General features: G+C 41.9%; 1 protein-coding gene across 7 annotated transcripts in view; it reads left to right on the forward strand.

The window, feature by feature from the left end:
* CDK5RAP2 (CDK5 regulatory subunit associated protein 2) overlaps nt 1-21836 on the forward strand; it is an 84077-nt gene extending 62241 nt beyond the window's left edge. For 5 of the 7 annotated variants that reach the window (XM_054220293.1, XM_054220296.1, XM_054220297.1 and 2 more), the window contains 13 exons: nt 576-760; nt 1901-2026; nt 6389-6505; nt 7710-7899; nt 8114-8235; nt 9200-9226; nt 9644-9892; nt 11564-11647; nt 11773-12032; nt 14352-14498; nt 16445-16583; nt 20203-20249; nt 21152-21836. In XM_054220293.1, coding sequence (XP_054076268.1) covers nt 576-760; nt 1901-2026; nt 6389-6505; nt 7710-7899; nt 8114-8235; nt 9200-9226; nt 9644-9892; nt 11564-11647; nt 11773-12032; nt 14352-14498; nt 16445-16583; nt 20203-20249; nt 21152-21211 — 1753 coding nt within the window. In that variant the 3' untranslated portion in view covers nt 21212-21836. The other 2 variants (XM_054220295.1, XM_054220294.1) reach the window with 2 other exon arrangements.
* Nucleotides 21837-26986: the final 5150 nt, after the last annotated feature.

Genomic DNA, 26986 nt, shown 5'->3' on the forward strand with positions numbered 1-26986 from the left:
GGAAGCATCACGCTACCAGCATTGTTCTTTCATGAATAAGCAAAACAGGCGCCATGATGTACTGTTGTGTTATTCAGAGATTACCCTCATTGCAGCTTCTAGGAGGGACAGTCAGCTGCCTTGCTGTGTCCGTCACCTTGGGGCTGGCTCAGGATCACTGGAGTTACGGTGCTGTTGAACTTCACTCTCAGAACACCCTTCTGCTGAAGGTGGAGAGAGCAGGTGTTGTTATGCTGCATATGCTGGTTTTATGCCAGCCTGGGATTCTTCTGCGCTGCAGAAATCCTCAGCTGCCTGTTCAAGGCAACTTGAGGTCCCCTTAACGCGAAGGTGACTACCTGGTGCTGGAACGTGACCACCAGGCTGGAGGTTCATTGATTGTGCCTGCTGACTTCAGGGAAGTCTGAATTTCAGCCTTGATATGTTCCTCTGATGTGTAGTGGTTTGCCGTGTTCTGTCACACAAAGTCACTTGCTTTATCTGTGTCCTGTAAATTTGACACCATGTTCTCTGCTCATACTTCCAAAGTAACAAAATAACTTTTAAATTTTAAAATGTTTTCTTTGGCCCAAAAGGGATAATGAGAAGAACACCACAATGTACCAGCAACTGAAGGATGAATCACCTGTACCATCTGCTCTTCATAGCTTGTCTGACTTTGATTTGTCAGAAAAGTCATCTCTTGGATCACCTGAGCACAGGCATGACCCAGCCGGCCCGCGTGGCACGCTGCCGCTGCTGCCAAACAAGTTTCCCCCAGGTAATTTTTTTCCCACTGAAGATTCACTAGATATTGGGAAAATGTGATAAATAAGACACAAGGGAACTAATTAAGAAATAATGAAGAATGTTTGCCTGCTTCAGCTTCCCAGTATCTTGCATAATCATTGCAATTTCAGTAATAAGGCATACAGAGATGACAATGATTTGAACTACCTCCTGTTTGAAACAAAATTAACTATGATATTTTGTGTCTTTGTTGTTTTAGACTATCATCTTTTACAGTACTCCAGACGGTCTTTAAATAGACAAGTTATAAGGGGAAAATAGACAATTGTCAAGAGATTATTACATTGAAAAAGAGAGATTTTCTAATTTTATAAAAGCTAGTGTTGTGTTTCCTTGAGAATTGTAACTGCTGCATAATTAATAAGTGGTGTCATGTTTGACCTGGATAGTTTCACTAAGCACAAGTGATGCTTGCAGTAGTTTCTTATAAGCAGCGATGAAAATTTAATAGCTGAGATAGCACGTACTGTTCGGGAGAAAAATATTGCAGAGTAAACCAGGAGTGTATGACATGGATAAACTGACAAATAAGATAGTGACAGTTAGAACCGATAAGTTCCTGAGTAAAACTGAAACTTACGGCCAATGGAAGAAAAATTGTAGAATGGCAAAGCAAGAAGGAAAAGGTACGGTAATGAAACTTGATAGAACAGATTTATTTATTGTGGTATGCATTGTGTAAGTCAAAGTCAAATTTATATCTGAGTTACTCTGGTAAGCTTCCTATTGTTATAAGGAAAAATGTAGACTATTGGTGCATTGAGCGTGAACGCGAAGCTGCATTGCAGAACTTTGGATTCATTTCCCAGTACGGGGAACGTTTTTAACTAGATAAAATTGTTATCTACTACAGTTTTGTAGGAAGAAGAAATTTAAAGTGCCTTAAAACTGGATCATTGTTTAGGTTAAAATGTACAGTAGGAGTTGTCACTAAATGCAGAGTTTGGGGACTATATGGAAAAAGACTGTCGTGGAGTCAGGTATTTAATATCTGCAAATTTTAACAGCTTTGTATCATTTTTTAGTATTAACACACATTAGATTTGACAGGAGTACACAGTGTAAAGGAATACAGTCATTTAAATACGAAGTGGTCTCTTGGTTTATTTAGAGTTATTAATGGAGCATCTGCAAGAAATCCGAATCCTGAGACAACGTTTAGAATACTCCATAAAAACTAATGAGAGACTGAGGAAGCAGCTTGAGAGACAAGTAACAGACAAGGAACTAGATCAAGGTAAGAATTTATTTCATGACAAATTTTCCTTTTCTGCTTAAAGCCTGAGGGATCAAATGCTGCTGGCGATGTTTTGTGTGCTTTTTTGAATAAACCCCACCCCTTTACAGTGGGAAAATGATGTGCCTTTCTCTGAATACTGCTGCATCCTGAGCACCATCAGCAGACACGGCTTTTCCGTGCTTGTAGACTGGCATAAATACAGATCTGCTGTGCCTCTTCCTCGAGTCCATTGCTTGAAGAGTATCCCGTACTGATACACAACAGATCTTTTATGGGATACGGGTATACCACACAGCCTCAGACCTACAATTGCACGTGTTGCTAAGAGAACAGGGCTACCAGGTAGTTTTATGATATTTGATGATGCTGTCGTTGAATTTCATACAGAGTATCGAAAGATCCTTCCAGTTCTGTTACCAGCAAATAGCCTGCTTTTTTTTTTCCTGTGTGTCTTTGGACTATCAGTATTGTTGTAATGTTGTTGGACTTCAGGATGTCATCCTCTTTTAATTCTCTGCCGTGTCCAGCCAGGGGCAGTTGCGGGAGAGGAAGCCCATTTTATCAACATAATTTCACTGGGGCCTGGGTCTGGTAGGAATAGGGGAGGAGGCGCTTTTTTCTGAATTACATTCATGCTATTCATCCAAAGTAGGAATTTTGTGGAATTAGCTTTCCTACACCTACTCCATGTATACCTAGGGTGGTCACTACAGCAGCACTGCTAACATGACTGGTGGAGATGCCTTCTCTGGAATTTTCTGACTGCTCTAAAAAGAGCCAGCTTGTGTTTACATAGAGGGACAAAATATCTGTGAGACAGAGCCCAGGCCATGGTGTTCGGCTTGTCATTTGAATTGATTGGTGTGATAGATGTGTTCTACACAAAATGACATTGTGAGTTTTTAATGAGAAATACCTGACAGAAACTGATGGCCATCTTAACATAGAGCTGGTTTTCATTCCAAACTCTAATATAAAGCAGTGGATGAAATACTAAAAATAGGTATGCAAATTCAGAGTCACTGCTCTCCATTGCTGGTGTTCAGCATCTTTGAAAGCCAAGTGCTGTGGTGCGTTTAAAACTTTTCACCAGAGGGTACCAGGCTTTCACTAAGGGTGCTTTTGTAACACCTTTTCAAGCACACCGTACCAGGAATGCTTTCCTACACTTTACGCTGTTCTTGCTCTCCTTCCCTTGTTTCTCCCCATAGGACAGTTGATTAATATGCAATATTACTCAGAGTGGAAGGAGGCAATAAATACATACATGCTTTCCTTTTACTCAGTTTCACCAATATTGACATTAGATTCATTATGTTTTACATCATCCCCATGATCCATTTCTGTTGTTGTTTAAATGGAGACTACCTGCAAATGGCGCTTTGCTTTCAGGAATAATTTACAGTGATGGAAAGGTGTATAAAAAGCATCCATTTCATTCATGAAGTATTTACACTGCTGGAAAGGCATACTGTTCTCCTGAAATAACCACACTGAAACACTTCCAACTCTTTTACGGCTTCATAAAGATTCTGGCAAGGGCATCCATTAATGCAGTGAAAGTATATTTTCTTTATAAACTGTCTTATGCCTTCCATCTGTCTTCTTGTTGCCTTAGTGCATCTACCAATGCATGGAGGAGAAATTTGGAAAAGAAAGGAAAAAAGCAACTACCTGTTAGAACAGCCCTTTTTGTTACTGTGTTCTTTCAGTGCTTCCTGTTTCTCTCCGTTTTGAAGATCTCTTTCATGTTATCAGATAGGCGGATTCTCTTTTATAGTAATGATGCTATTTTCTTCCTAATAGATGGGCTTTTTTTGGCTTTCAGTATAAGAAGTAGTTCCTAAGTGAAGCTGAAGGAGATTTTAGCTTTGGGACATAATAATTTAAAACTTTTTTTTTTTACTTTTGACTTAATAACCTTAGCTCGTTTTCCTTTAAAAAACAAAACGAAGTTGTAAGATACTTAATTGTTGATGAGAGCCTGTTAAATTCGTATGATATTGAGTTGTTTGTGCAACCAAAGTTAATGCATAGAATTATTCTTCTCTGATAAATATTATATGGATGTATATGCACACATCTGCCCACTAATTTTGCCATGCTATTTTTAATGTTTAGATTCTCTAAGTATTTAAATGCCTCTGGGCTTCTAGTACTCTATAAAATGACTCAAGTGTTGGTAATGACTGCATCGTTACTATAGAGCTGAGGTTTGCAGTGCAACTAGAACTAAATAATTGCTTCAATCATTTCAAATGTTAGGCTTCAAAATAAAATCAAAGGTTTAATTTTGAGTTTCCTAGGTTTCAAAGGTTATTAATGGCAGTTAGCATTAAAAGGGGGTTTGTTTGCTTTTTTTAACCCGTAAGTAACTAAAGTATCTATTGAGACTTACCGTCAGCTTTAGTATGCCTTTATTTTGCTTAACGTGGGAATGAATATTTCCTTCCTCTTTGCTGTGATTTTCAATAGTGCTTGTCTTTCAGTCAGCGTTTCCTTTGAAACCTTCAAGGTACGCTTCCTCAGCACTCACTTTTTCAGCACAAAACATAATGAAAACTCAAGTGTGTTGCAATTGTAGGCCCTGATGCTCCACTTTACTCCGGTTAGATGGACCTTTGCAGCTATGGAGAGCGTAATTGATGTCAGCGGGGCTCTGCACAGAAGTAGTAGTCTCAGTAGTGGGTCAAATTGCAGGATTGTGGCCTTATTACCACTGGCTCTACATTATCCCTTATTATGTGAGATAACTAATAGTTATATTCTAAAGCCTTTCAGTAGAACTGTGATAGCATAACTTTTCAAATAGGATAAAGCTGGGTGATGGGCAATAAATTAAATTAGAATCAAGATGAGACCATCAAGCCTTGCCACTTGAAGTTGAATTGCTTTGTTAGAATCTGAAAGGAAAAAGCCTTTTGAGTTCACATAGCTACCTCAACTCTTTAACATATAGATAGTAAAATGCCATTAGTGCCAGGCTTCTAGAGCCTTTGAGTCTTTCAGTAACGACAAGAGGTGCGTATCATGGCACACTACATCCCAGTTAGGTAGTGGGTAAAAGCTTCAATTGGGATTACAATAAAATGAGATTACTCGGAGGAAGTGCAGCACATCAAATTGAATTGAACTGCCAGAGCTGAAAGGCATCCTCCTCATACATTCAGCTAATTTTTTTGCCACCTGGTTATTTCTCTATTAACCAAATAGTTGACACTCATGTAGTTATCTCAAGCTCTAAAGCATAGGAGATACTGGGATAACCAATCAACTGAAAAATACTTTTAATAGTAACGTTAATTTCAGTGGGTCCTGAAGTGTTTTACTGGTATAAGCAGGTTATAAAGAGCAATAACAATTACTTGACTTGCATTTCAGAGGCAGCCACCCTGAGAGTGGAATGTGGCACTTCTCAGACTGTACTGTAACATTACACATCGCTGTGGGATGAGTAGCATAAATACAGTACATTATGAGGATTACTTCGGCTGGAATTTGACTGGCTGGATACACAATTTAACACTTATATGACTGGCGCAATAAGATTGTCAGAGTAGGATTCATCACACTTAGACTTAGTTAGACATCTAAATCTGTGCTGGTTACCCAGAGCTTCTCGTGGAGGCGCTGGAGAAAGGCGGGTCTCTTCAGAGGACAGGGCATCTCATCCGCAGGGAGGTGTGTGAAGGGTATGTCGGATGAGTCACTCTCTGGAGGCGCTCATTCCTCCCCATGACTATTGATGGTTGATCAGCACTGGCTCGGTTATCTAAATTTTAGATACACAAATTTAAGAGGGATGAATCTTTGTCCCTCTGATCAGAAATAGGTTCTCAGCGTGTAATCAGAGGCAAAGACAGTGACTGCAGCCTTATGTTCTAGACTGGCATGGTGCCAAATGTGTTACCGGGGTATTTATGTTACTTCCTGCAGTAAGCGCCGTGGATTAGTTGGTAGAATCTAGTGGTCTTCTGCGATGGTGTCATTAAACACAGCAGAGGATGAACAGAGCAAGAGAGTTTGCGTTATTTTCACAGAACAGCAATATCACAAAATACTCCTGCGTTTTGTCCTGTTGGAATTTTAGCTGATAGGTAAAGACTGGCAGGGATAATTTTGCAATTTTGGTAATGGTTGCCCAGCAATGAGAGGTACTTGTGATGCAGGGCTTTGGATTACTTGGCATGAACCTGAGCTGCCTTTTAGTTGGTAGGGTTAACCTTCAAAATACGTAGGGGAGAAATATCTTTCATAACATGTTTTTCTGCAATTTTTTAAATTGTTCTTGTCTGGAAAGTTTAATCTTTAATGACCTAGAGATGACTCATAAATCATCTTTTATGTATATATTTATAGGTTCTGCAAACATTTTTATCCATGGCTCAGAGCAGCATAATTCCCTGACTTCTGAAATACATTTCCTGAGGAAGCAAAATCAAGTTCTGAATGCAATGCTAGCAAAAGGATCCAGAGGTAAAAATGTAAAACTTTGCTTTGCAGGAGTAGACTGCATCTCATTTCAGATCAGAAAACAGTAAAATATTCACTTAAACTGACTTGACCATTCTTCCCATCCCTGAAATTCCATGCTCAACCACAAGCATTAAAACTGGGGCTAACAGTTACAAAGGAGTAGTCATTAATGCTCCTTCTTTCTGTTTATTTGTGGCATTTTCCATTTTATATTGACTTTCATCTCTCCATTCTTCTTTTTGCATTCCTTTCTTTTTATATGTTCTTTATCCCTTTCTAGGCGTGCCTTTTATTCACATTTTCTTGCTCTTTTTTCCCCATGCTTCCATTCTGAAGCTCTCTTAAAATAAAAGGGGAGGAGGGAGGGAGGGAAGTGCCACAGAATAACATTATTGCTGCAAATGAAGCCATTCGGTACAGAGGAGTTCAGAAGGTTGAGTGAGCAGGCCAAGTCATCTTCTGTTTGGAAACGCTTTAGAAGAGAACAGGACTGAGGGAACCCATTTGGAAGTATTTGTAATTACCGAAATTAATTTTAAACTTTCCTCATTTTCACACCTGTGAAGAGAGAGTATTAGAAGTCTTCCCTCTTCTTTTCCCCCAAGAAAACCAACAACTCACCAATTAGGTTCATAAAAGCCGCTGTCTCAAAATGCTCAGTTGCCCCTGTCAGCAATTCTTTGTCCCAGAACCAGTTTGGGGAAATATCTTGTACCAAGGGAAGGAGGACTGCAATGACACATTTCGTAGATGAATAGGGCTGGGAAGGAGAGGATGGAGGGGTTTCTGTGAGACAAAGAGGAACATGGGTGCAACATGCCCTAGAACACTCCTCTGAGTTATTTTCTTGCTAATAAGAAGACAACTCCATTACTTTGTGAGGATTGGCAAAATTCATGTGCCTGCTTTGAGACCCTGCTGACACTAGTTGTTGAATACTGTCCTCCTGACCAAATTCCAAGAGGTGGCATATAGGGCTGTACCCAGGTTTTACTGAGCCTTTGTCAGTCCTGGGGGTTAAATGTTGCACGTTACAGAAGATGGACCTAGCAAAAGTCATTAGAAAATTGAAGTACTGAAACCATAAAACTCACAAGAGCAGCTGTTATTTTCTGGCAGTCTCTGAAAAAGCTGGTTTTCTTAAAAAGCATAGCTTTAGTGGGTTGTGGGCATTGCAAATACCTTGTGTTTCTTCTTGTTTCAGATAAACAAAAGGAAAATGAAAAGTTAAGAGAATCTCTTTCTAAAAAGAACGCAATCATTGAGCATCTTCATGAAGATTATGAATGCATCAAGAAAGAAAATGGAAGGTTACAAAAACAAATTGGCCAAAAGGAGGATGAAACCAGATATCTAACTTGTCAAATTTACAGCAGTCGTAATGAATTAAACAGGTATTGATTCTGCCCACATTTAGACATTCATTTAGAGAAGAAAATTGTCAGTGTGACAAACATGTGTTTAGCCATAGCCATTAACATTAACGAGGTGCATAGGTATATTCAAAAGGCAAACAAAGAATTATGGAGGAAAGGGGAATGGATTTAGATTTTGAAACAAGAGATAAGAATTTAACTTCTAACTTAGCCATTTATTGTGACTTAACAGGTTGCAAACAGAAATTAACGCAAAGCAACATCAGCTCTCTGAGAATGAGAAGTTACTGCAGTCACTCCGAACTGAGATCAAGGTTTATGAAAAGTTGGAAGAAGCAAGAAGGAAGAGGACAGGTATAAATGCACAATTATTTCCATACCTTTACCCCTTGCAACCCTTCCCTCTCTGAATATGATCTTGTCAAAGGACAGCAGGGCTAGGTCTCTGTTTCTTTGCTTCTGCTTGTGTCTGCTACGCAAAGTAGAACTGACAACTTGATGATAAAATGCTGCTTTTTACTTGGAGGTGTAACTGCGAGGTTGAGATGTGTGATATGCTCTGACTAGGCACACCTAAGTTTCATTTAACTTTAGTTAAGCTAAAACCAAATATTGACGATTCAGTGGCTCAGGCCGGATAAGCTTCATGGGGATCTTAGATAGTTACTTGTCATCTGAATACACGCTGCTGCATCCTCATAGGCAGTGCTTACTCACAGAGCTTGTGCTTTCTCTTGTCTGAATGCGAGGATAGTGTCTTCTCCCTTGGGCTGGGGACAGGTGCTGGCACTGCTTTCCGAAGGAGCCGTTTAATAAGTTCCTGTCCGCTTTTCTGTCACTAAAGGTGAGGGGTAGGAGTGAGACTTACATGAGTTCTTCCTACCCCTTTTAAGGAAGCTGTGCCACCACATGGTTAGGTGACATGGTTAGGTAAAAAAGTGGAATGCTGTTCATTGCTGCGTACGCGTTATAGGAGCCAGCAAATTTCCCATTGGAAGTTGTTGTAAAAGTTGGTTATGTTTTTTTTCTTCCTGCTACTTTAAGTAATATGCCCTGCTGTCACTGTATGTCATGCCTAGCTGCAGGAGAAGAGCCCTGTTGGCATAAGGCTTTAAGCCAAAGTTGGCTCAGGGATGAAGTAAGTCTCCTTGCAGAACTGGTAATGTAATTAGAGAGCAGCAGCACCCTCCTCATGCAGCTGAGCCCCCTCTCACTGTCGGGAGAACAGTTTGCTTTCAGCATGGAAAGAATACATGGAATTGTTTGTGTACTGACCTCCTCCTATGAAAAGACGAACAGAGCCCTTGCTTTTTTTCAGGTTCAGATTTGTTCCTCCGGTTGCCAGGTGATCACTATTTTCTTTTTTCTTCTGTGTATAAAATTAAACTTCCCATTCTACTTCTTCCCTCCTCCACACTCTGAGATTACACATACCTTTTTCTTTCCCCAGACTGTGTGTTAATGCACTTCAAATTTTGTAAATCCTCTTCATTCTCTTTTTATTATATTTTTTTGCTTTTGGTATGAGACTTATTAGCTTTTATGGACAAAGTGAAAAATAATTTTCAGCTCTTTAAATCTTTCGAGGGTAGAAGCAATTAAGACATGCTTTTTTGTCAAACCATTATCTTAATGCTGTTTGTAGTTAATTCTTAATATTGAGGATAAATCTGGCTATAATTTACTTGCTCAGCATTCTGATAATGGCTAATATTGTTTTAATTGTTAAAGATGTTAAGTCTTTCTTTTGAAATTGTCTCAGATCCCAGATGTGATGCATCAGAAGAATTCCGAAAAGATCAGAATAATCCACTTGACTTACATGAACTGTTGACTGAAATACAGAGTTTGCGAGTGCAGCTCGAAAGAAGCATAGAGACAAACAAGTCTTTGCATGAAAAATTAGAGGAACAGCTTTCAAAAGAAAAGAGAGAGGAAGTGGGATCGGTGTCAGCTGTGAATATCAACTATCTTTTCAAACAAGAATCTCAGCATTATGCAGGAATGAATGGTACTGTGCCATACATGCTTTTGTTATGCTGTAGAACCTTCTGCCTTGTTCTTTAAAAATGCTCTTAAAGCCTTATACAACATCAGCTGTACTTTTGGGAGCTGCCCATCAGCCTTTCACATCCCTTTCCTGTTAGAGCTATTAGTGCACGGGCAGGTGAAATGCAAACTGCAGCCTTAGAGCCTCCAACTGTCACTTCCTTTTCATTCAAGAGCAGCATTTGCAGAGGGTCTCTGGGATGGAAGGATGCCTACATTAAATTGCCATAAATTTTGCTTACCTGGGGGTTCTTTTTTTAATGCAGAGCTCTATAGCATTTGCTAAGGGTGAGCATGTATTACTCAAGTATGATCAATAAGTGCACTAAATGGCCTTTGTATAAATCAGCTGTCCCCTTTTTGCCCTTGAGGGATAGTTTACCTTTATTTCAATCACTGTTAAGTGATACTGTTTTAGCAAATCAGGGAAAATGTAGTGTTTACATTCAGGGTTAGATTATTGTCCCAATATAGAGGTACATGGGCTAGAGAGGGCACAAGAATGTTGTTCTTTGCTGCTAAAATACTCTCCATAGTAACAGCTTTCCATACTTGCAGTGTAAAGCCACCTCTCCTACTGCCTGTGCAGGGATGTGTTGTGTTATGGGAGCCAGTAATAATGGGGGTTTGGGGTCCATACGCTTCACCTGCACGTGCATACCTCAATCTTGGGCACCACACAGAGCGAGCAGCTCCAGCCAGAGCATTAGCGTGAGAGCTCATGAGACGCGACAGGGTTTTTTACCACCTTACTACTTTTGTGGTTCCATCGTGTCCAATCAGAATCATATTTCAGATAAAATACATAATGAGCATAACTCTGCGCTCCTCTGTACAAGTACGAAAGATGTGGAATGTAGCCAGTAACATTTGCTACCGTGCTCTGTGCACTTTATACCTGAACGCTAAATTACGGTCATGTGCTCCAAATGGGGATGGTTCCTTAGGGACAGTCGTCATCAAGTAGGTGTGGAACAGCTGTCATGGGGAACTTGTACCACCAGTATCCCCAGATTGCATTTGTTCCTGGTTAGTTTCTAGGTAGAATCCTAAATGTTGCTTTTGACCTGCATCAGGCAGAGTAGATAGGAGCTGGAGAAGCTCGTTATTTCTTTGACAAAATGGTGAATGGAGTTACAATGGCTTGGTTTGATGTGGACCAGAAAGACTCCTTGGCATGTCAACATCTGAATTTGTTACCTTTCTAGAGGTACTGTGGTTAGTCTTTACTCATAGGTACGTAGGGAATTTGGAAGTTCTGGAGAGAGGGAATATAGATATGATCTTAAGTGTGGTATAGCTGTGGAGAGAGTCATACTTTTTGTGGAGTTAATGGAAAGCTTGCATTTGTTGATTAAAATGTCTTCATCAGGATGTATTTTAGTTTTTCTGACTATGATTTGATTTTGGGAGATATCTAGAACTTCGGCTAGATGCTAAAAATATTAATGTAGGTAAATAGTGGAAGATACATGGCATGGTACTAGAAAACGAGCTGTGTTTTCCTGCTTCCTGAGCCCAAGTGCAGCATCAGCAAAAAAAACCCAGGAACAGAAGTAGAGCCAGGAAGTGTTTTTTTAATGCATGTTAACTTCTACTGATCTACTCTTCCTTGTCCTGTTTTTGTCTATAGAAAATCTTTGCAAATGCCCTGCTACCAGCAGAAACGTTTGTGAGCTGCAGAAACACGGACGTTGCACTTCGCTAGTGAAAACAGGTACATCCAAAAGTATCTCAAACGTGCGTGTTATCAGTATCCCAGACTTGCTGTTTGAGAGAAGTTTAGTGTCCATTAATCCTATATGTAAGGAGAAAAAAAATTAAACACTCTTTCCATCCCAGGTACGCACTCAGCCTCTAACGACGATGTAGACAGCACTTCACGCTGCAGCAGCACTTCATCTTCCAGTACGGCCTGTACCCCTCGTCTTGTGCCTGGGCATCGCATGTGGGCAGACAAAAACGGGCGCCACGTTCTTGGCTTGATAGAGGATTATAATGCTCTGCGGAAACAGATTTCAGAAGGGCAACAGGCTTTAGCAGAAATGGAGATTTCTTTACAAGAGGTCACTGGTACGAAACTGCAGGAGCCTGGAATAAAGGTAAACAGTGTAAACTGTTGGAGGATGGTGAATTTTACCTAGAGGTGCAAAATGTATAGGCTGCAAAAGCAAAAAACAAGGTTAATGGTGCAGCAGACACCATTAACTGAATAACTCTTGCCAGGACACCTCAACCTTGACAGCCCAAGTCTCATCTAGATGGAGGCACCTATTTGTGATTCTGGGTTAATGAGGCTACGGATAAGTTAGTTAATTCTGGTCCTTTAGTAAGCAATCTCACTTTTACTTGCAACTTGAAATGAGGTGAAACTATTTACTTTTACTACGGAAACTGGTGATTGTTACACTGGAAATGATAAAAAAGCCAAACAAAAACAACAACAAAAAAACCCACATAAAACTCTAAAAAGCTTTAGAAAGGGCTTAAACTAGGGGCATGTATCAGTAACCTAAGGATAAAAATAATTAAGGAGATTTTCTTGTAATGAAGACTTGGGATAAACACAGGAAGTATGAGACAGTTAAAAGAAATCTGATCTACAGATGCTAAAGTTCCTCACTTAACTTGTATTCAGCCCTTCAGTAACACCAGGTGATAACAGTACATTAATGATTGATGTATGCTAATGAAGGTCGTTTCATATTGGGGAAGCTTTTTAATATTTTCCCACTTCCTGGTGTCAATGGAACACTTTAGCAATATCAGTAGCTAGTCTAGAAACTTGAATATCTCATTAATGATCAAATATTGCCTTCTATGACACAGTGTATCATCCTTTCTGCATCGTGTGTGACACAGTGCTATCAAGTCACGGCGCTCTTGCTGTAATCTTAAACATAATTCTTAAACCAATAAAATGTTTGCCTTGTATTGGATAACGTCAGTCCTTTTCCTCTAGTATCGGGAGAACAACTGGTGTTTAAGTATGCTTTTTTTTTCTTATTTAATATTGTTAATTTCTGGATACAGTTAATGATAGCATATTTGGGGTGGATTGAATAAGACAAATCTACCTACAATAGTCAACAAAAGGGAAGGAATAAACTGTATGTGTTCGTGGCAGCTAATAAAGGAACTAAGAAACTTAAACTACAACAGGAAAGGCTTGGATCTGGCATTTAGAACAACGTGCCAGTGGTAAGAATAGTGAAACACTGCAATGGAGGCTGCTCAGAGACACCGTTACTGGAAGCACTTTTAAAACCAGATTACAGGAATGTTTGAATAATCACATGTAATGCTGTCCTGCCTTGGAGTGGGAAAGTAAACTAGGTGACTAATGGAGCTCCTTTTCACCCCTGTGATTTTATGATAATATTACTGTTGTAAAAAAACATGCTCACTGCTATTCAAAAACCAGAAGGGCTTAACCGCATGGATAAATTCGCGCTACTTATTTTTCTAGTTATAATTAGTAAAGGTATTGAAGATGCAGTCTTCAAAAATTCTGAAATTCTTTTTGTGGTATCACATGTGTGCTCACACAGTAAAAGTATGTCTGAATGACACTTAAGACTCTCTGAAGTATCATATATTTTCAAATGACCTAGTTAAGATACTGATAATGACTGAAAAAGTAATCTAAGTTTTTAACTTGTTTTGTTGGTGTAAAGATAAAAGCAGTAAGTTTCACCATTTGCAGTTTCCTATCAAGCTTTACATCACTGAAGTTTCAAACTACTTAGCAAATGGGATATTTTATGTGACAGGAGGATTCTGGTTAGATAACAATGCTAAATAAGCATTCAAATTATATGCTGCGTGGGGCAGGAACTGTGAATGCTTTTCTTTCATTCTCCTTCCCCCTTCTGTATCACCATTGCTTTGGTAATTCATTTGCTCCCCTTGCATTCTTTCCCTCCTTTATTTCACATTTATGCCATTTCTTCAATTTCGTTTTCTCATCTGTCAGCAGAGGAAAACATTTTATGTGTGTCCTGATAGTTATTTTAGCATTAAGTGGAACAGTTTAAAGGGTCTGCTAAGGAAGAAACATCTATATTGCTTAAATTGATGTCTGTAATCATTTGACTTTCAAATAATGTGACACGAAATGCAAATGGAGAAAGAAGAGAGTTGCCAGCTATTACCATGTGGTGTAGCAAATCTAGTAAATATAATGTATTATTAATCACGGTTATTGATTAGGATAAATCCCCTTCCTCCCTGAAATTCTCAGATAATGCATAATTCAGCACTCTTTGTAAACTAACAAATTAGCTTTTGTGGCACACAATAGCTGTGTACATCATCTTAAATATGAAATCATACCAACTGGATTTAAACCATTAATTAAGATTACATTTTTGTGATGTTTTAAGCATAAAATATAATACGACTCTAATCTTACGATGTAGGTACCAGACCAGGCATCGCTGCATGGCTTTTCCGCCAATACTCACAGAGTACAACAGATTTTAGAGGAGGCTGCACGTTTACTGAAACTTCTCTGGAGGGTTTCCCTTCCGCTGAAAGCTGTACACGGTACTACTCACAGCACTCAGGTACTACTGTGTTTCGTTTTGGTTTGCGTTTTGTGGGGTTTGTTAACTGTTCTTATGTGTCAAGGAAGACGCACCAGTTAGGAACGTGTCCTTTGGGAAAACCTTTTGAAAATCATGAACCCAGGATGCCCGGTCTCAGGACACGTGGATTTAGTTACCTCTCAGCACTGAAGGCTAAGGCTGAGTGTGTGCTGGCTTTATTTACAAAATACTTTATATTAAAGATAAAATCTGTAACCCTGTTACATGATATTCAGGAAACCTAGGCAGGTGGCAAACATTCCATTTCAATGAGAAGAGGTTTGGACTCCCTATTATAGAACCAAATTCAATTTGATTATGTATATACTAGTAACAACAGAAACTTCAGCAACTTCGACGTAATCTGAGCTACGTTTTCCTTTTACGTTTTTGATGCCTAAGCTGTAAAATTGGATGCTTTTTTAAAAGTGTGACAAAACCTCGAGACAAGTTTTATAACATTTTAACTAAAAAGGATTGCACTATGCAAATGAGTGAAAGTAAGCTGAATGAGGAATGAAGTATCTATACTGTCATAGTACCAGCACTCAGTAATGAAACTGTTTCAAACTCTGGCTTTAAAATAAATCTAAAGTGTTTTCACTGAGGTTTTTGCATGTGTTTAAGGGAAGCAGGATAGTGATGAAAAAAAACCCCAAACTCTAGGAAAGTAACTGTTTTATATATAATTTTAATAACATTTTTTGATGTTATTTTCTAGCATCCTCAATTGTGTAAAATCACAAAAGCAGTAAGAATGAACTGTGCTTCATATTGAATATATTCAACTGAATATATTCACTAATGTTTCAGCTCCATATTTGGAATATTTCCGTTTGTATCCTGGTGTGTATAGTCTATATAAGACAGCTGCATGTTGGCCTTGATTGCAGTATCTGAACGTATCACACACATGCAGGCCTTTTAGTATGTAGGTGATGCATCTAATGCTTTACTGTCCACACCTTCTTGATCTGGATCAGTCACTTCTGCAAATCCGGCTTCAACGTGTGGGGGATCTGAGTTCCCAGGACTGCACCTAATTAGAGCCTAATAGAATCTTATCCGACATCCTGAGATCTTAAGGATATTAGATTGCTTCTCATGTCTTAAATGCAGTATATGAAAGAATGTCTCTTGAAGATTGATTCTAAAAGATACTGAGTGATTCTAAAAGATCACTGCCTTCTCTTCAGCCCCACAGGAGATGTGAGTAATCAGTTCTTCTGAAGAGCTAAACGCGAGGGGCGAATTCCAGAGAACAGTATTATTTAACAAGTGGCACAACAAGAAAAAAATATGTACGAGCTTAAGTTTGTGTGAGGATCCAGATGAGTGATACTGGCAGACTATATCAGGGCTACTCAGAGTACTGTTTTACAACTTGGTTGGAATTGGTGGTGAAAACCGAACCTAAACTAATGATACTGTCAAATAATTTTGCAGTAAAGCTGTCCCGGTCACTTGTACAATGCCTTTTAGCCCTTTGATAAAGGCAGCATCAACTATTAACAGAACTCTAGGGAGGGAAGATGGAAGTTCTGGACCTGGCAGACAGGATACTTGCTGATCCCATAGCACCGGCCTTCGTTAGATTTTCTAGTTGAGGCGAGGAAAAAAAAAAGGAGAGAGGAATGGAAGTTTAAAAACAAAAGTAAGCACTGGTGTTAAGACTTTTCTCAGACTAACAGAAAAATTAATAAAAGCCAGCTAAGAATTGTAGTTGTCTCCTGGCAGATGTCATAATCATATGTCATTGGGGATGGGAGTGCGGAAGGACAGGCACTAAGCGATGTTTCACTCCTTTAAGTTGTTCATACTGTAAGGAAGCTCGAGGGCTCTTGTACAAAAGTATTGAGCAATTCGCAATGTACAAAGTACTTTTATGTAATACTTTAATGTGATATTTTCTTCTCTCAATTTAGGATGAAGGAATGAAAGCAGAAATATTTAGATTACGTAAGAAATTGTCTGAGCAAGAGAAGAAGTTACATAGCACAGTCAAACGCTTGCACTCCACAAACCAGCTGAAGGAGAACATGGAGAAAGTCATCATTGACCAGTGTAAGTGTATGCTTTATTATTGGTTCTTGTTTTATTTTTGTAGTCCGTGGCTACCTCTAAAATTGGAGAAACAACAAAATGAATATAGGCACCTGTTCTTCTGCAAGCGCTGACTGGTGTTTCCTTGTGTGCACTCAGTTGTTAGTGACAACAGTTCATGAGGTTCAGACTGTACAGGACTGGTGGAGCCTCACTCAAATGGAAAGACGTTGCCCAGCTACAGAAGGCTGCATAGAACATCATGAGAAGCAATTCGTGGTTTTACCCAACTCACTGATAAATGTGTCAATCCATGCAGCTGCCACTAATTGCCACTAATTACTTGAGTTTACCCCATTTCAGATACTGCCATTCCCCAAGTTTTCTATCCTACGACAGTTCCTGACAGAGGCAAAGTTACTGTTGCTGTGCACCATTCCAGCCAAAGTTTTTGACATTGTCCTGCTCAAAATTGTGATTTTGCCTCAATCTTGATAAATGTGGAATTAGGCTTTTAGATTTTGTGGGGTGCTTGTCTGTTGTGCGTGTTGCACGAGATAGCTGCATACTGGGAAAAGCCAAAGCAGCAGCAAAGGAGATTTGTTAATGCTTTACACCAGACTGAGAAGTGCAAGAGAACAGAAGGCTCAGAACAAGGGAAAGAAAAGCTTACTGTGAGTCATTTTTAAAGAAAAATGAGGACATGCTGTGAAATGGTATTTTACCCTTAGCAGCCGTATCTAAAAAATTATCTGGAAACATGAAAACAAGTGGGACATGGGCTGTATTGTAGCTGCGTTAAACCAGGCGTCTGAAGAGATTCTGCTTTAGAGTTTAATCACTCATCAGAAGAGATCTGAATGGAGCTAAACTCTTCTCTACCTTCATGCTATGGCAATGTGCATATGCAGGAAGAGGATTTAATTTTCTTCTTAAAAAAAAAAAAAATCTATCCTTACCTTCTCTTAAGAGGTGGGACTAAATGACTCATTAGTCTGTGCTGGATGGCATTTGTGTTATCAGTAATTCAACTAGACTGTAAAATGTTACACATCATACAAAGTTATGAATATGGCCATAATACTATAAGTTACTCAAGTCATTTAAATGCAATGTAGAGGAATAAATGTTATTTTGCTCCATAGCCCGTAATTTTTATATCTAAGGGACATGTATCTTCTGCCTGCAGATTATTTTTTATTTTAAGCATTTATGGGCTGGTTTTTGTTGTATTAAATGATGTACCAGTTACTTATATTAAATCCAAAAATATGCTTTGTTCAGGTTTTAAAGTTAAATAGCTCAGTTTGGGGTTGTCATATAAAAATCAAAGCTATTCTATTATGTCTGTCCAAATAATATCCCTGGGGTAGATTTACTGGTTTAGTTCGGTCAGTCCCTAGTTGCAGTGACATCTCAGACGTACTGGGTGATTTCGGTAGTGCTGGGCAGAGTATAAATCAACAGAGATTTTACCCTTATGGCCAAAATGTTATCCCCACAGCCACTCCATCCACCCATACTTTCAAAAAAAGAAAACGGCACATCATCTCCCCCTTATTTTGCTCACTGCTTTTCACGGCATTCAACCTCATCTGAACCAGGTCCTAATAAAATGAAGCCTGCATTTTCTGAAATCTCCTTAATGCAAACTACTGCCTGGCTAGCAGCAGCTTCACTGTTAGTGTCACAGCTTCGAAATTCTCTTCATGTGCTGAATTTAATATTTTTGATTTAGAAAAATCTAGTTTGCCAGGTGAAATGAATTTACTAGCGGAGTTCTTTATGAGCAGAGTGCACTCTGCTACACAGGAAGACATCTAGATACGATTTTCTGTAAGTTTCATTGATTATGGGAATTATGGATGTCAAGTTACCTTTGCCTTAAAGAGCAATTTCCAAAATGTTTCTAAATTGCATCTGTGCACAAATTCCTGACCAAACGTACAACAAAACTGATGAATCATGTGAAGCTGTTGGATTTCGTTAGGATGCTTACGCTTGTTTTTTGTTATTTCTTCCTTTCTCCTTTTGCTTGTGAGAAAGCGAAGGCATGGCAGCAGGTGACCTTGCCTGCCTTCGTTCTCCAAACATCCTGTTAGCTGGCCACTCCACTGAGGGTATTCAAGTTCCCTCTGTTATTTAGTTGAGCATTCCTGAATATATTTAGAAGCAGAGACTGGAACGTTCTTGTGGCTCCGAGTCTTCTGTGTGCTTTCTCTGGCGAGAGAAACTCATTGCTTATAAACCTCATCTGAACCTCTGAACGTGTAACAATGCAGTGCCAAATTGCAGTAATCTGCCAAGGGTATAATTATCTCATGACAGCTATACCCTTGGAGTTGTTGGGTTCTTATTATTGTAATGAAAAATCTTTATTATGGCTAAATTGTTTATTTTTGAGACTGGAATATTAAAGTGGTACTTTTGAATGGTATTTTTCAGCAGTTACGGAGCTGACACAGATTAAAGAATCACATATTTAACCTGACATTTCTAAATAGCAGGTTTGTTTAGAAGCATCCCCTCCTCCGTTCGCAGGTCCCGCACTGTCCCCGCAGAGGCAGAGTAGCTCGATGAGTAGAGGACACTTGGAACCCTTCAGAGCAAGCCGCTGACATGATTTCCCCTAAGCCTACATAGGCTGCCTTGTCCTTGAACTACTGGAGGAGCTGGACGATTTCTTTCGCCATCTGTCCTCTTCCCAGCCCAGCGTCCCCCATACCCTCTCACTGCACAATTTTTCTCCCCCTCCTGCTAACCAACCCCCCTAGCCCAAGCAGGCTACCTAATAGATCAACTGTAGTTAGCTCATGCACCATCTCCCCTTTAAATTTAGGTTTTGACTGGATATTAGGAAAAATTTTTGCACTGAAAGGGTTATTAAGGATTGGAACAGGCTGCCCAGGGCAGTGGTGGAGTCACCATCCCTGGAGGTTTTTAAAAGACGGTCAGACGTGGTGCTGAGGAACATGGGTTAGTGATGGTTTTTGTCAGGATCAGGTTGATGGTTGGACTAGATGATCTGAAAGGTCCCTTCCAACCCAGACAATTCTATGATTCTAAAATTAAGAGAAAGTCTTCCTTTGCCGACTTGGAAGAAGGGAACCAGGGGATGAGTGTCACAGGGGGCTGTTCGTATCTGCAGCGTTACATGCAGTGATGAGCTGTGTGTGGTTTCACATGTATCATTCTTGCTATGGTAGAAAAACTGTAAAAACACTTCCCTGATGTTTCGATCTGAAAAGCCGATTACGTGCTCGATGGCACGTAGACTGGGGGTAGGAAATGGCATTCTCCTGGTGGCGGCGCTTCAGCCCTGCCCTGCGCTCCCGAGCGAGTCCTTCTGCTCTGCCCTAACTCTGGTTGTCCAGCGCTGCCCCGTCGTCTGGGGTTGGTGCCAGCGGAGGGTTGTACATCAGCCCGAGCTTCTGAACGGGAGTCAGGAGGGAGGAACGGCTCTGGAGTTTGGGGAGTATGAAAGTTGATGTGGTGGGGGGGGGGTCTGTATGACTGCCTGGTCACAGCCCGTAATGTAGATGCGAGTTCCTACGTTATTTACTATTTGGTCATAAGATGCGAATACAGGGAATATAGAAAGACTCTGCACTATTCTTTTTAATCTCTTCTTTCTTTCCAGTGGTTTTAACTCATGATGTCTTGAAGAAGGCTAGAGGAAACCTGGAAGTAAGTAAAATTTTTCCTCACATTTAATTCTTTGGTATATACTCATTAGAAATATGCATTGCTGTGTCAGTAGTATTTTGCAGAATTAGTCTGTTTTGCTTTAGGTTTGCCACCTAATCAAGTCTGGGTGACAGCAGTTTAGTATGGTAAATAATCTCCAATGTTTGATGTTTAAATTAGAGTTTTATGACTGACCACGTAAACAGCTAAACCTCTTTTTTGAAGCTTTACCTAGATTAATATTCATGTCTGTCATCTTCTTCTAGTAGTTTATTTTCAGCAGATCACAGTCCAATAACCTGTCTACTGAATAAGTTCACAAAAGACACCCTTATTTAAAGCTTGTGTATGTGTTAATAACCGGTGGTGCTTTTTTTTTTCTTAAAAAAAAAAAAAAAAGACCCAGTAGGCAAAGCTTTTGCAAACAGCTATTTGCTAATGCAGGGTATTAAATTAGTTTGAGTGTTTAGGTAATCACTGTTCAGATTTGATTTCTCACAGAAGGTTCAGACTTTACTCCCGGAAGGATGTAATACACTCCTTGACTCCTAAATCCCATCCTTCTCCTTACCGCGCTCTGAATGATCGTACATTTCCCAGCCTCTCCTTAAACCTTCCTCTCCCCTTTTCCGTGGATCTCCCGTGCCCTTCGCGGCGGCACCTCCAGGACCGCGGCCCCGGGCAGCTGCTCTGCTCTTGGCTCAGCCACACCGGAGTTAGAAAGTGAGGGCATTAAAAAGTCCTTCTGCTTACAGAAGTCCTCTCAATTGAATTTAAAGATTTGCTGAACACAGAAGCTCGTATTTGCACATCCGTTTGCAGCATTATGGCCCAGGGGTAAGGACAAATGGTGTGCATTTTAAGTACTGTAAAATAGTAATAATTACGGCTTTTCTACCCAGGTCCCGGCGGCTGAGAATCAAAAGTCCCCTTCCCATACCAGCAAAAAGAGGATTATTTGAAGGAGAAAGTTCCACCGGTACAGACTGGTCCTGTGATTGTTATTTGCTTCTTTACGCCTTACTATTTATTGATGTAAAAATGTTTGTTCAGCTCTTTTAATGCAATCAGCCTTTGACCAAAAAAAAAAAAAAAAAAAACCAGACAAAAAAGAAATCTTTTGGAAGATAACTTATTTAACATTTTTCTGTACTGTAAAAGATTGTTTTTAATATTTATTACTGAAGCAAGGTACTGGAGGTATTGAAGAAAAATCCAGATTTTTTTTTTTTAAAGTTAGCTCATTTAAAATTTTATATTTGTACTTGTCATGTTATAAAAGTATTTGTTTGTATAGTCAAACAGGTCCTGAAAGAATCAAAAATCACCTTCCAGACTGTTTCTCTACTGCTAAAAGAATGTAGGTTAAAAAAAAAAAAAAAATCAGAATAATTCTGCCAGTTGTCATTGTTTTGTAGCAATGTGAGAAATGTTCAATATTTTAAAGCATTTTAAACATATCTGGAAGATTCTTCTGGAAGCTGCCTGATGCTGAGCTTTCTTGTTGCCCTATTAGGAATGTAGATTGATGGTAGGTCTGAAAATATTACTTCGAATCAGACAATTAAAAAGAAAAATAATCACAAACATGTTTGTGTTATTTTGTTTAAAACCGGATTTTGAGCACTTACTTACAGAACAAAGACGCCACGTCAGACCGTTTGTTTCCAGAGCTCAAGCACGATGAAGCCCGTCCTTGGCAGCGGGGTCTGGAGGTGCGGTGGAAGGGCTCGTCCTGCCTGAGCGGGGCTGCTGGAAACTGGCTTTCAGAAGCCACAATCGAAGGCCGTCCTGCTGTGGGCAAAACATTGGTGTCATCCCTGTCCCCCTCCAGCCTCCCCGAGATCTGGACAGAAGGAACAGGCTGCCCAGGGAAGGGGTGGAATCGCCATCCCTGGAGGGATTTAAAAGCCGGGCAGCCGTGGTGCTGGGGGACGTGGGCCGCTGGTGGTTGGGAGCGTGAGGTTGATGGTTGGACTCGACGATCTGAAAGGTCCGTTCCAACCCAGACCGTTGTATGATTCTAAGGCTATGTGGGGGACACAACCAAACAGTTTTGAAATCCATTTTTTCTGCTAAAAACTCTGAAAAATGGTTCTCAAATTTAAGTAAGTCTTTTTAATATGGGTTCTTATGTCCCATATTGATACATTTAATACTGATATTTGGGCAAGGCCATAGAAGGCCAGTATAAAACATGCCTGATTATGCTTCCCTCGTGCTTACTCATCCTGCCCGGGGCCTTTTCAGTTTTGCCTTTGGTCTGAGCTGCCCGAGCACTTGTGTTCCCCGCAGAGCTGCCGACCTGGAGCCTGCCCGGGTGGCACAAAGTGAACTGGGAAAATAGGTTAGTTTAACCCCAACAGGACCATAACTGAAAGTGATTGTTGGTTACAAAAGTATGGTGCTATCGTGGCTTTACTGAACTAAATCAATTACACAAAGTGTGATTATTTATTTTTTCAACACTTTTTTTCCCCAAGTTGATGATGTCCCGGTTTTACACGATGACTTGCCCTCGTCCACCCGAGGAGGTTAGCACCAGCTCTGGGAAATGTCAGCACAGGGTTGTGGTCCTTGGATGTTGCACTCTAGAGACCAATCGACCTGTAATAGGCTTCCACCAAAACTGAATTTGTGCTCGTTGAAACCTGGCCGTGGAGCTGGAGAGCTTGGCCATTGCCTTGTCCAAGAGCTGGGGGCTGCTCTGACTGGGCTGGTTGTACATGTAGAGGCTGAGACCAGTCCAAATACCTCCCCTCTTTCTTTCCACTAAAGCTTTGGTCCCTTCAAATTAGTTTCCCAACAATTTGCTGATATTCAGCTAACCGAATACCACACACGCTCTAAATCACTTTGCTTCTAAATCGTAAATGGTTGGAGCTGCTGCACCCTCCCTTTGGGCAGACCCGCGCTCCTGCGTCTGGGTGGCTGCTATCGCACAGGTCACTCCTAATGTGCTCCCTGTAGGGGTCAGCGGGATGGTTGGCCATATTCTGTCCTGCCACACAGCCGTTGTGGGCTTTTATTAAAGAAAAACAACATAAAGCCACCCACTTTCAGAGTGCCCGCTTATGTGGTCCCTGGTATGACCAGCTTTTCCCAGTTCTCAGCCCTGGGCCTTCTCTGAAGTATGAAAATGGATTTAGTGGGAGGTGTCATGGCCTTCCTGGGGGCATCCTGCTCTGGGAAGCCTTACGGGCCTCGGAGATGCCAACCTCCAGCCCTTACCCCCACCTGGCGTCCTGGCTGCTGAGCTCCTGCGCCTCCAGCCCATCACGGGAAAGGAAAACTCAGTAAGGAAACGCCGCTGTCTTTAGCGGGCGGCAGGGGGAGGCAACCGCGTGTGTCTGGCTTAGAGGAAAGATGCCAGAAAAATTGGAAAAGTTAAAAATAAACTTCGCAAATTGAAAAGGGAGGAGGGGCAGAGGAAGAGCATGCAGTCAGACTTGTTCTTCAGTCTCTTCACACATTATTGTCCTCACAGCTCACTAAAAACGTCAAGTTAATTTTACTAAGTAGCTAAATTATAGACACTCAGATGTAATCAGAATCTGCTATACATTTCAACTTTCAAAATTAATCATCCTACGTTTTTGAGTTACAACACCTGAAGGAAACAGCTGTACATCTATATATAGCACGCCCATGGCACTTGGTCGTCTTGCAGCCTTTTTTCCCATTCCCCCCCGCCCCAACACCATCTGTACCTAAAAAGAAATAAATAAATAAAACGTTTCCCTTTCTTGAGATTATTTGCCACTTACTTACTCCTTAACGGTCCCCGCTGTGCCCTCTCGGAGCGCTTCTCCTCACCCCTTTTTCCTTCCCATCAGCTCCAATCGCTGCTTCCAGCTCACGGCAGAGCATGGACACGGTCACGGCTGGGCTTTGGTTAACTGGGAGCGGGGGGAATACAGTATATCAGTACCTCTTTAAAAACATGATCCTACGAGATCAAAGTATTTCGTCTTAATGAGAAGCGCCTCTTAAACACACACAATTTACTGGGCCTGTTTAAAAATAATTAAAAAAAAAAAACAAAAGAAAAAAGAAAAAAAAGCTTACCAGATGGAGGGCTGCAGAAGACAAAGCTTATGGAGTGTTAAACTTTGTTCCCATTAAACAAAATTAAATTTTCCTTTAAAAATACTTACGCAGGAGGAAAATAAGCAGCGTAAGGAAATGGCGTTAAAGGAGGGGCTGGTTTGCTCAGTGGGCTCCTGCCCGCGCTTCGGTTACGGGTTCGAGGTGACTTGAGCCATCGCTTGGGGGGGGGTCAGGGAGCAGCAGCCGAGTAGGCGCCGGGGACCCGCGGGGGGGGGGGGGGGGGGCTGTTGGCTTCACCCGCGACCTTGAACTTCTGCTTTTCTCCCAGGCTGTGGCTGTCTCCAACAGGATGCTGAAGGCCTGCGAGATTAAGGAAAAAAAAAAAAAAAAATACAAAAAGGTGGCACAAACAGCTTTTTTTCCTTGTCTTCAGGCCCCCTCCAACACGTGCAGCTGTATACGGGCACCGAATAAAGGAACTATTTAGTGCCCTTGAGGGCAGCGCAGCGCGGGCCGGACCCCCGCGGGTACGGCCAGCCCCGAGCCCTCCCTGCGGGGCGGCACGGCCAGGGGGGAGCCGCGCTCGTGGCTCAGGAACGACGGTGTAATTACCCCTGCCAAAGAGAACGAATAGAAATAATACCCAAAAATCGCAGGTGGTTGGTTGTATTAAAAATAAATCAGTGCTAATGCGTTCAAGCGGTTAAAAACAAAAGCGCAGCAGATCTGTGTGGTGTTTTCATCTCGGCAAAAGCTGCCGGGGCCATTTTTTGGGAGGGGGACGGGGAGGCTTTGGGGGACGGGGCTTGGGGGACAGTGACACAGGGTTATCGTGGGGCTGAGGCCGTGTCTTGAAAAATCCGAGCAGAGGGGGGAACGCGCCCACTTGCCATTTTGGGTTTATTTTAACCACTCCTGACCTAGAGGAAAAGCGAATCCTGTCGTCGCTTCCAAATGCAACAGAAATGACAATATGGAAAGGAAAACCTAAAAAAGAAAGCGGCGGCACTCGTCGGAATTCTATTGACACCAAAATCCTGATTTACAAGCAGCCAAAGCCTTGCCCTGACACTGCCAAACCCACCCCTGGCCCACATCCCTCAGCACCACGTCTGCCCGGCTTTTAAATACCTCCAGGGACGGCGATTCCACCACTGCCCTGGGCAGCCTCTTCCAGTGTTTGACAACCCTTTCTGTGAAGAAATTTTTCCTAATATCCAACCTGAACCTCCCCCAGCCCAACTTGAGGCCGTTCCCTCTTGTTCTCCCTGTTACCTGGGGGGAAGTGACCGACCCCCCACCCTGCCACAACTCGGGAAAACGCTGCCTGAACAGCAGCGGTTCCCCCTCCCGCGTTTCTCCCTCCCCTTTCCCTTCCTGACCTCTTCCATCTCCACTTTGGCTCCCAGGTCCATTTCTGAGCCTGTCCGGCAGCCACTAGATGGCAAAAACAAGTTTGTGCTGGCGGCGGAGCGACGGGAGCATTGGGAGCGATGGGAAGCGTTGGGAGCGATGGAAGCGCTGCTGGCCCACGCCATGCAGAGCCCAGCACAACCCCGCGCGTCTGTTCCTGCCGGTCTCACGCGTCTCCTGCTTGCAGGAAACCCAAATAAACCCAAACAGACCTCGCCGGGTCGGGCCTGGGCACGTCGCTGCGAATGACATTAAAAAGGCGAGATTTGGATCCAGGGCCTACTGACTTCATTACTTAAATGAAAAAAAACAAACCCAATCCCAGTCAGTCTTAAAACGTGCCCTACGTGGAAGCCATGTTGGCGTCGAGGTGCCATTACCAGCAGGTTTGGTGCTTTGCTGCAGTTCGGGTGCTGCCCTTTGCCCGCGGTGCGGCTCCCCCCGGGGCGAACCCCCAGGTCCTGCTGGGCGGCCGCGGCTTCTCGAGAAGAAACCTCAGGGGAGCCCCGTCCCCGTCAGGGCACCGTGGGCAGCCCAGCACCGAACCCCACGCTGGAGCAAGGGGACCACCCCTTTGCTCTCCAGGGTGAAGCAAAAGCAAACCAAACCCCATCTGCTCCTAAAATACCTTTTTTTTCTTCCTCCCCACCACCACAAAGCTCGACATCACGCAGGACCCACAGTGGAACACCCGGGTTCTCCCTCGGCTTCTCCAGGCTCTGGAGCAGCGACCAGCAACAAGCCGGGGAAGCCAAGGCTGCACCAGGGCTGGTGACACCAAGGAAAAAAAAGAAAGATTTCAAGTCACTTCCGTGGCCCCTTCCCACCCTTCTGGCCCCCTCCTCGCCCTCCTCCCACACATGAAATCTCCGTGTCCTGCCCCTCGCTCCTGTCCCCAGAGAAGCGGCGCAAAACTCAAGCATCGGCGCAGAGTTACAACGCGTCTTTGCAAACCAGCAAATCGAAAGGGATAAATAAACCAATGAGTAACCCTTTTTCTCACCTATCCACCCGGGAATTCACTCCTAGTAAGTTCCCAGCGCCCCAAAATTGAGCCCTCAGATCTCCCCCCCGCATTCTTCCAGGGGTGACGGGACCCGCTGCTGCCCCTGCCCCATCCAGCTGCTCCATAACCTTTAAATCGTGAATCGCCCCCTCTCGAGAAAAGCCCTGAATGCCTATTTTTTATGTGTTTATCTTGTCATTTCTTTACAAAGATACTTGTTACAATATTTTTTCCCCCCTCTTTCCCGCCCCCCCAGCCCCGTCGGAGG

Source organism: Rissa tridactyla, chromosome 14, assembly GCF_028500815.1.
Source record: "Rissa tridactyla isolate bRisTri1 chromosome 14, bRisTri1.patW.cur.20221130, whole genome shotgun sequence".
Taxonomy (NCBI): Eukaryota; Metazoa; Chordata; class Aves; order Charadriiformes; family Laridae; genus Rissa; species Rissa tridactyla.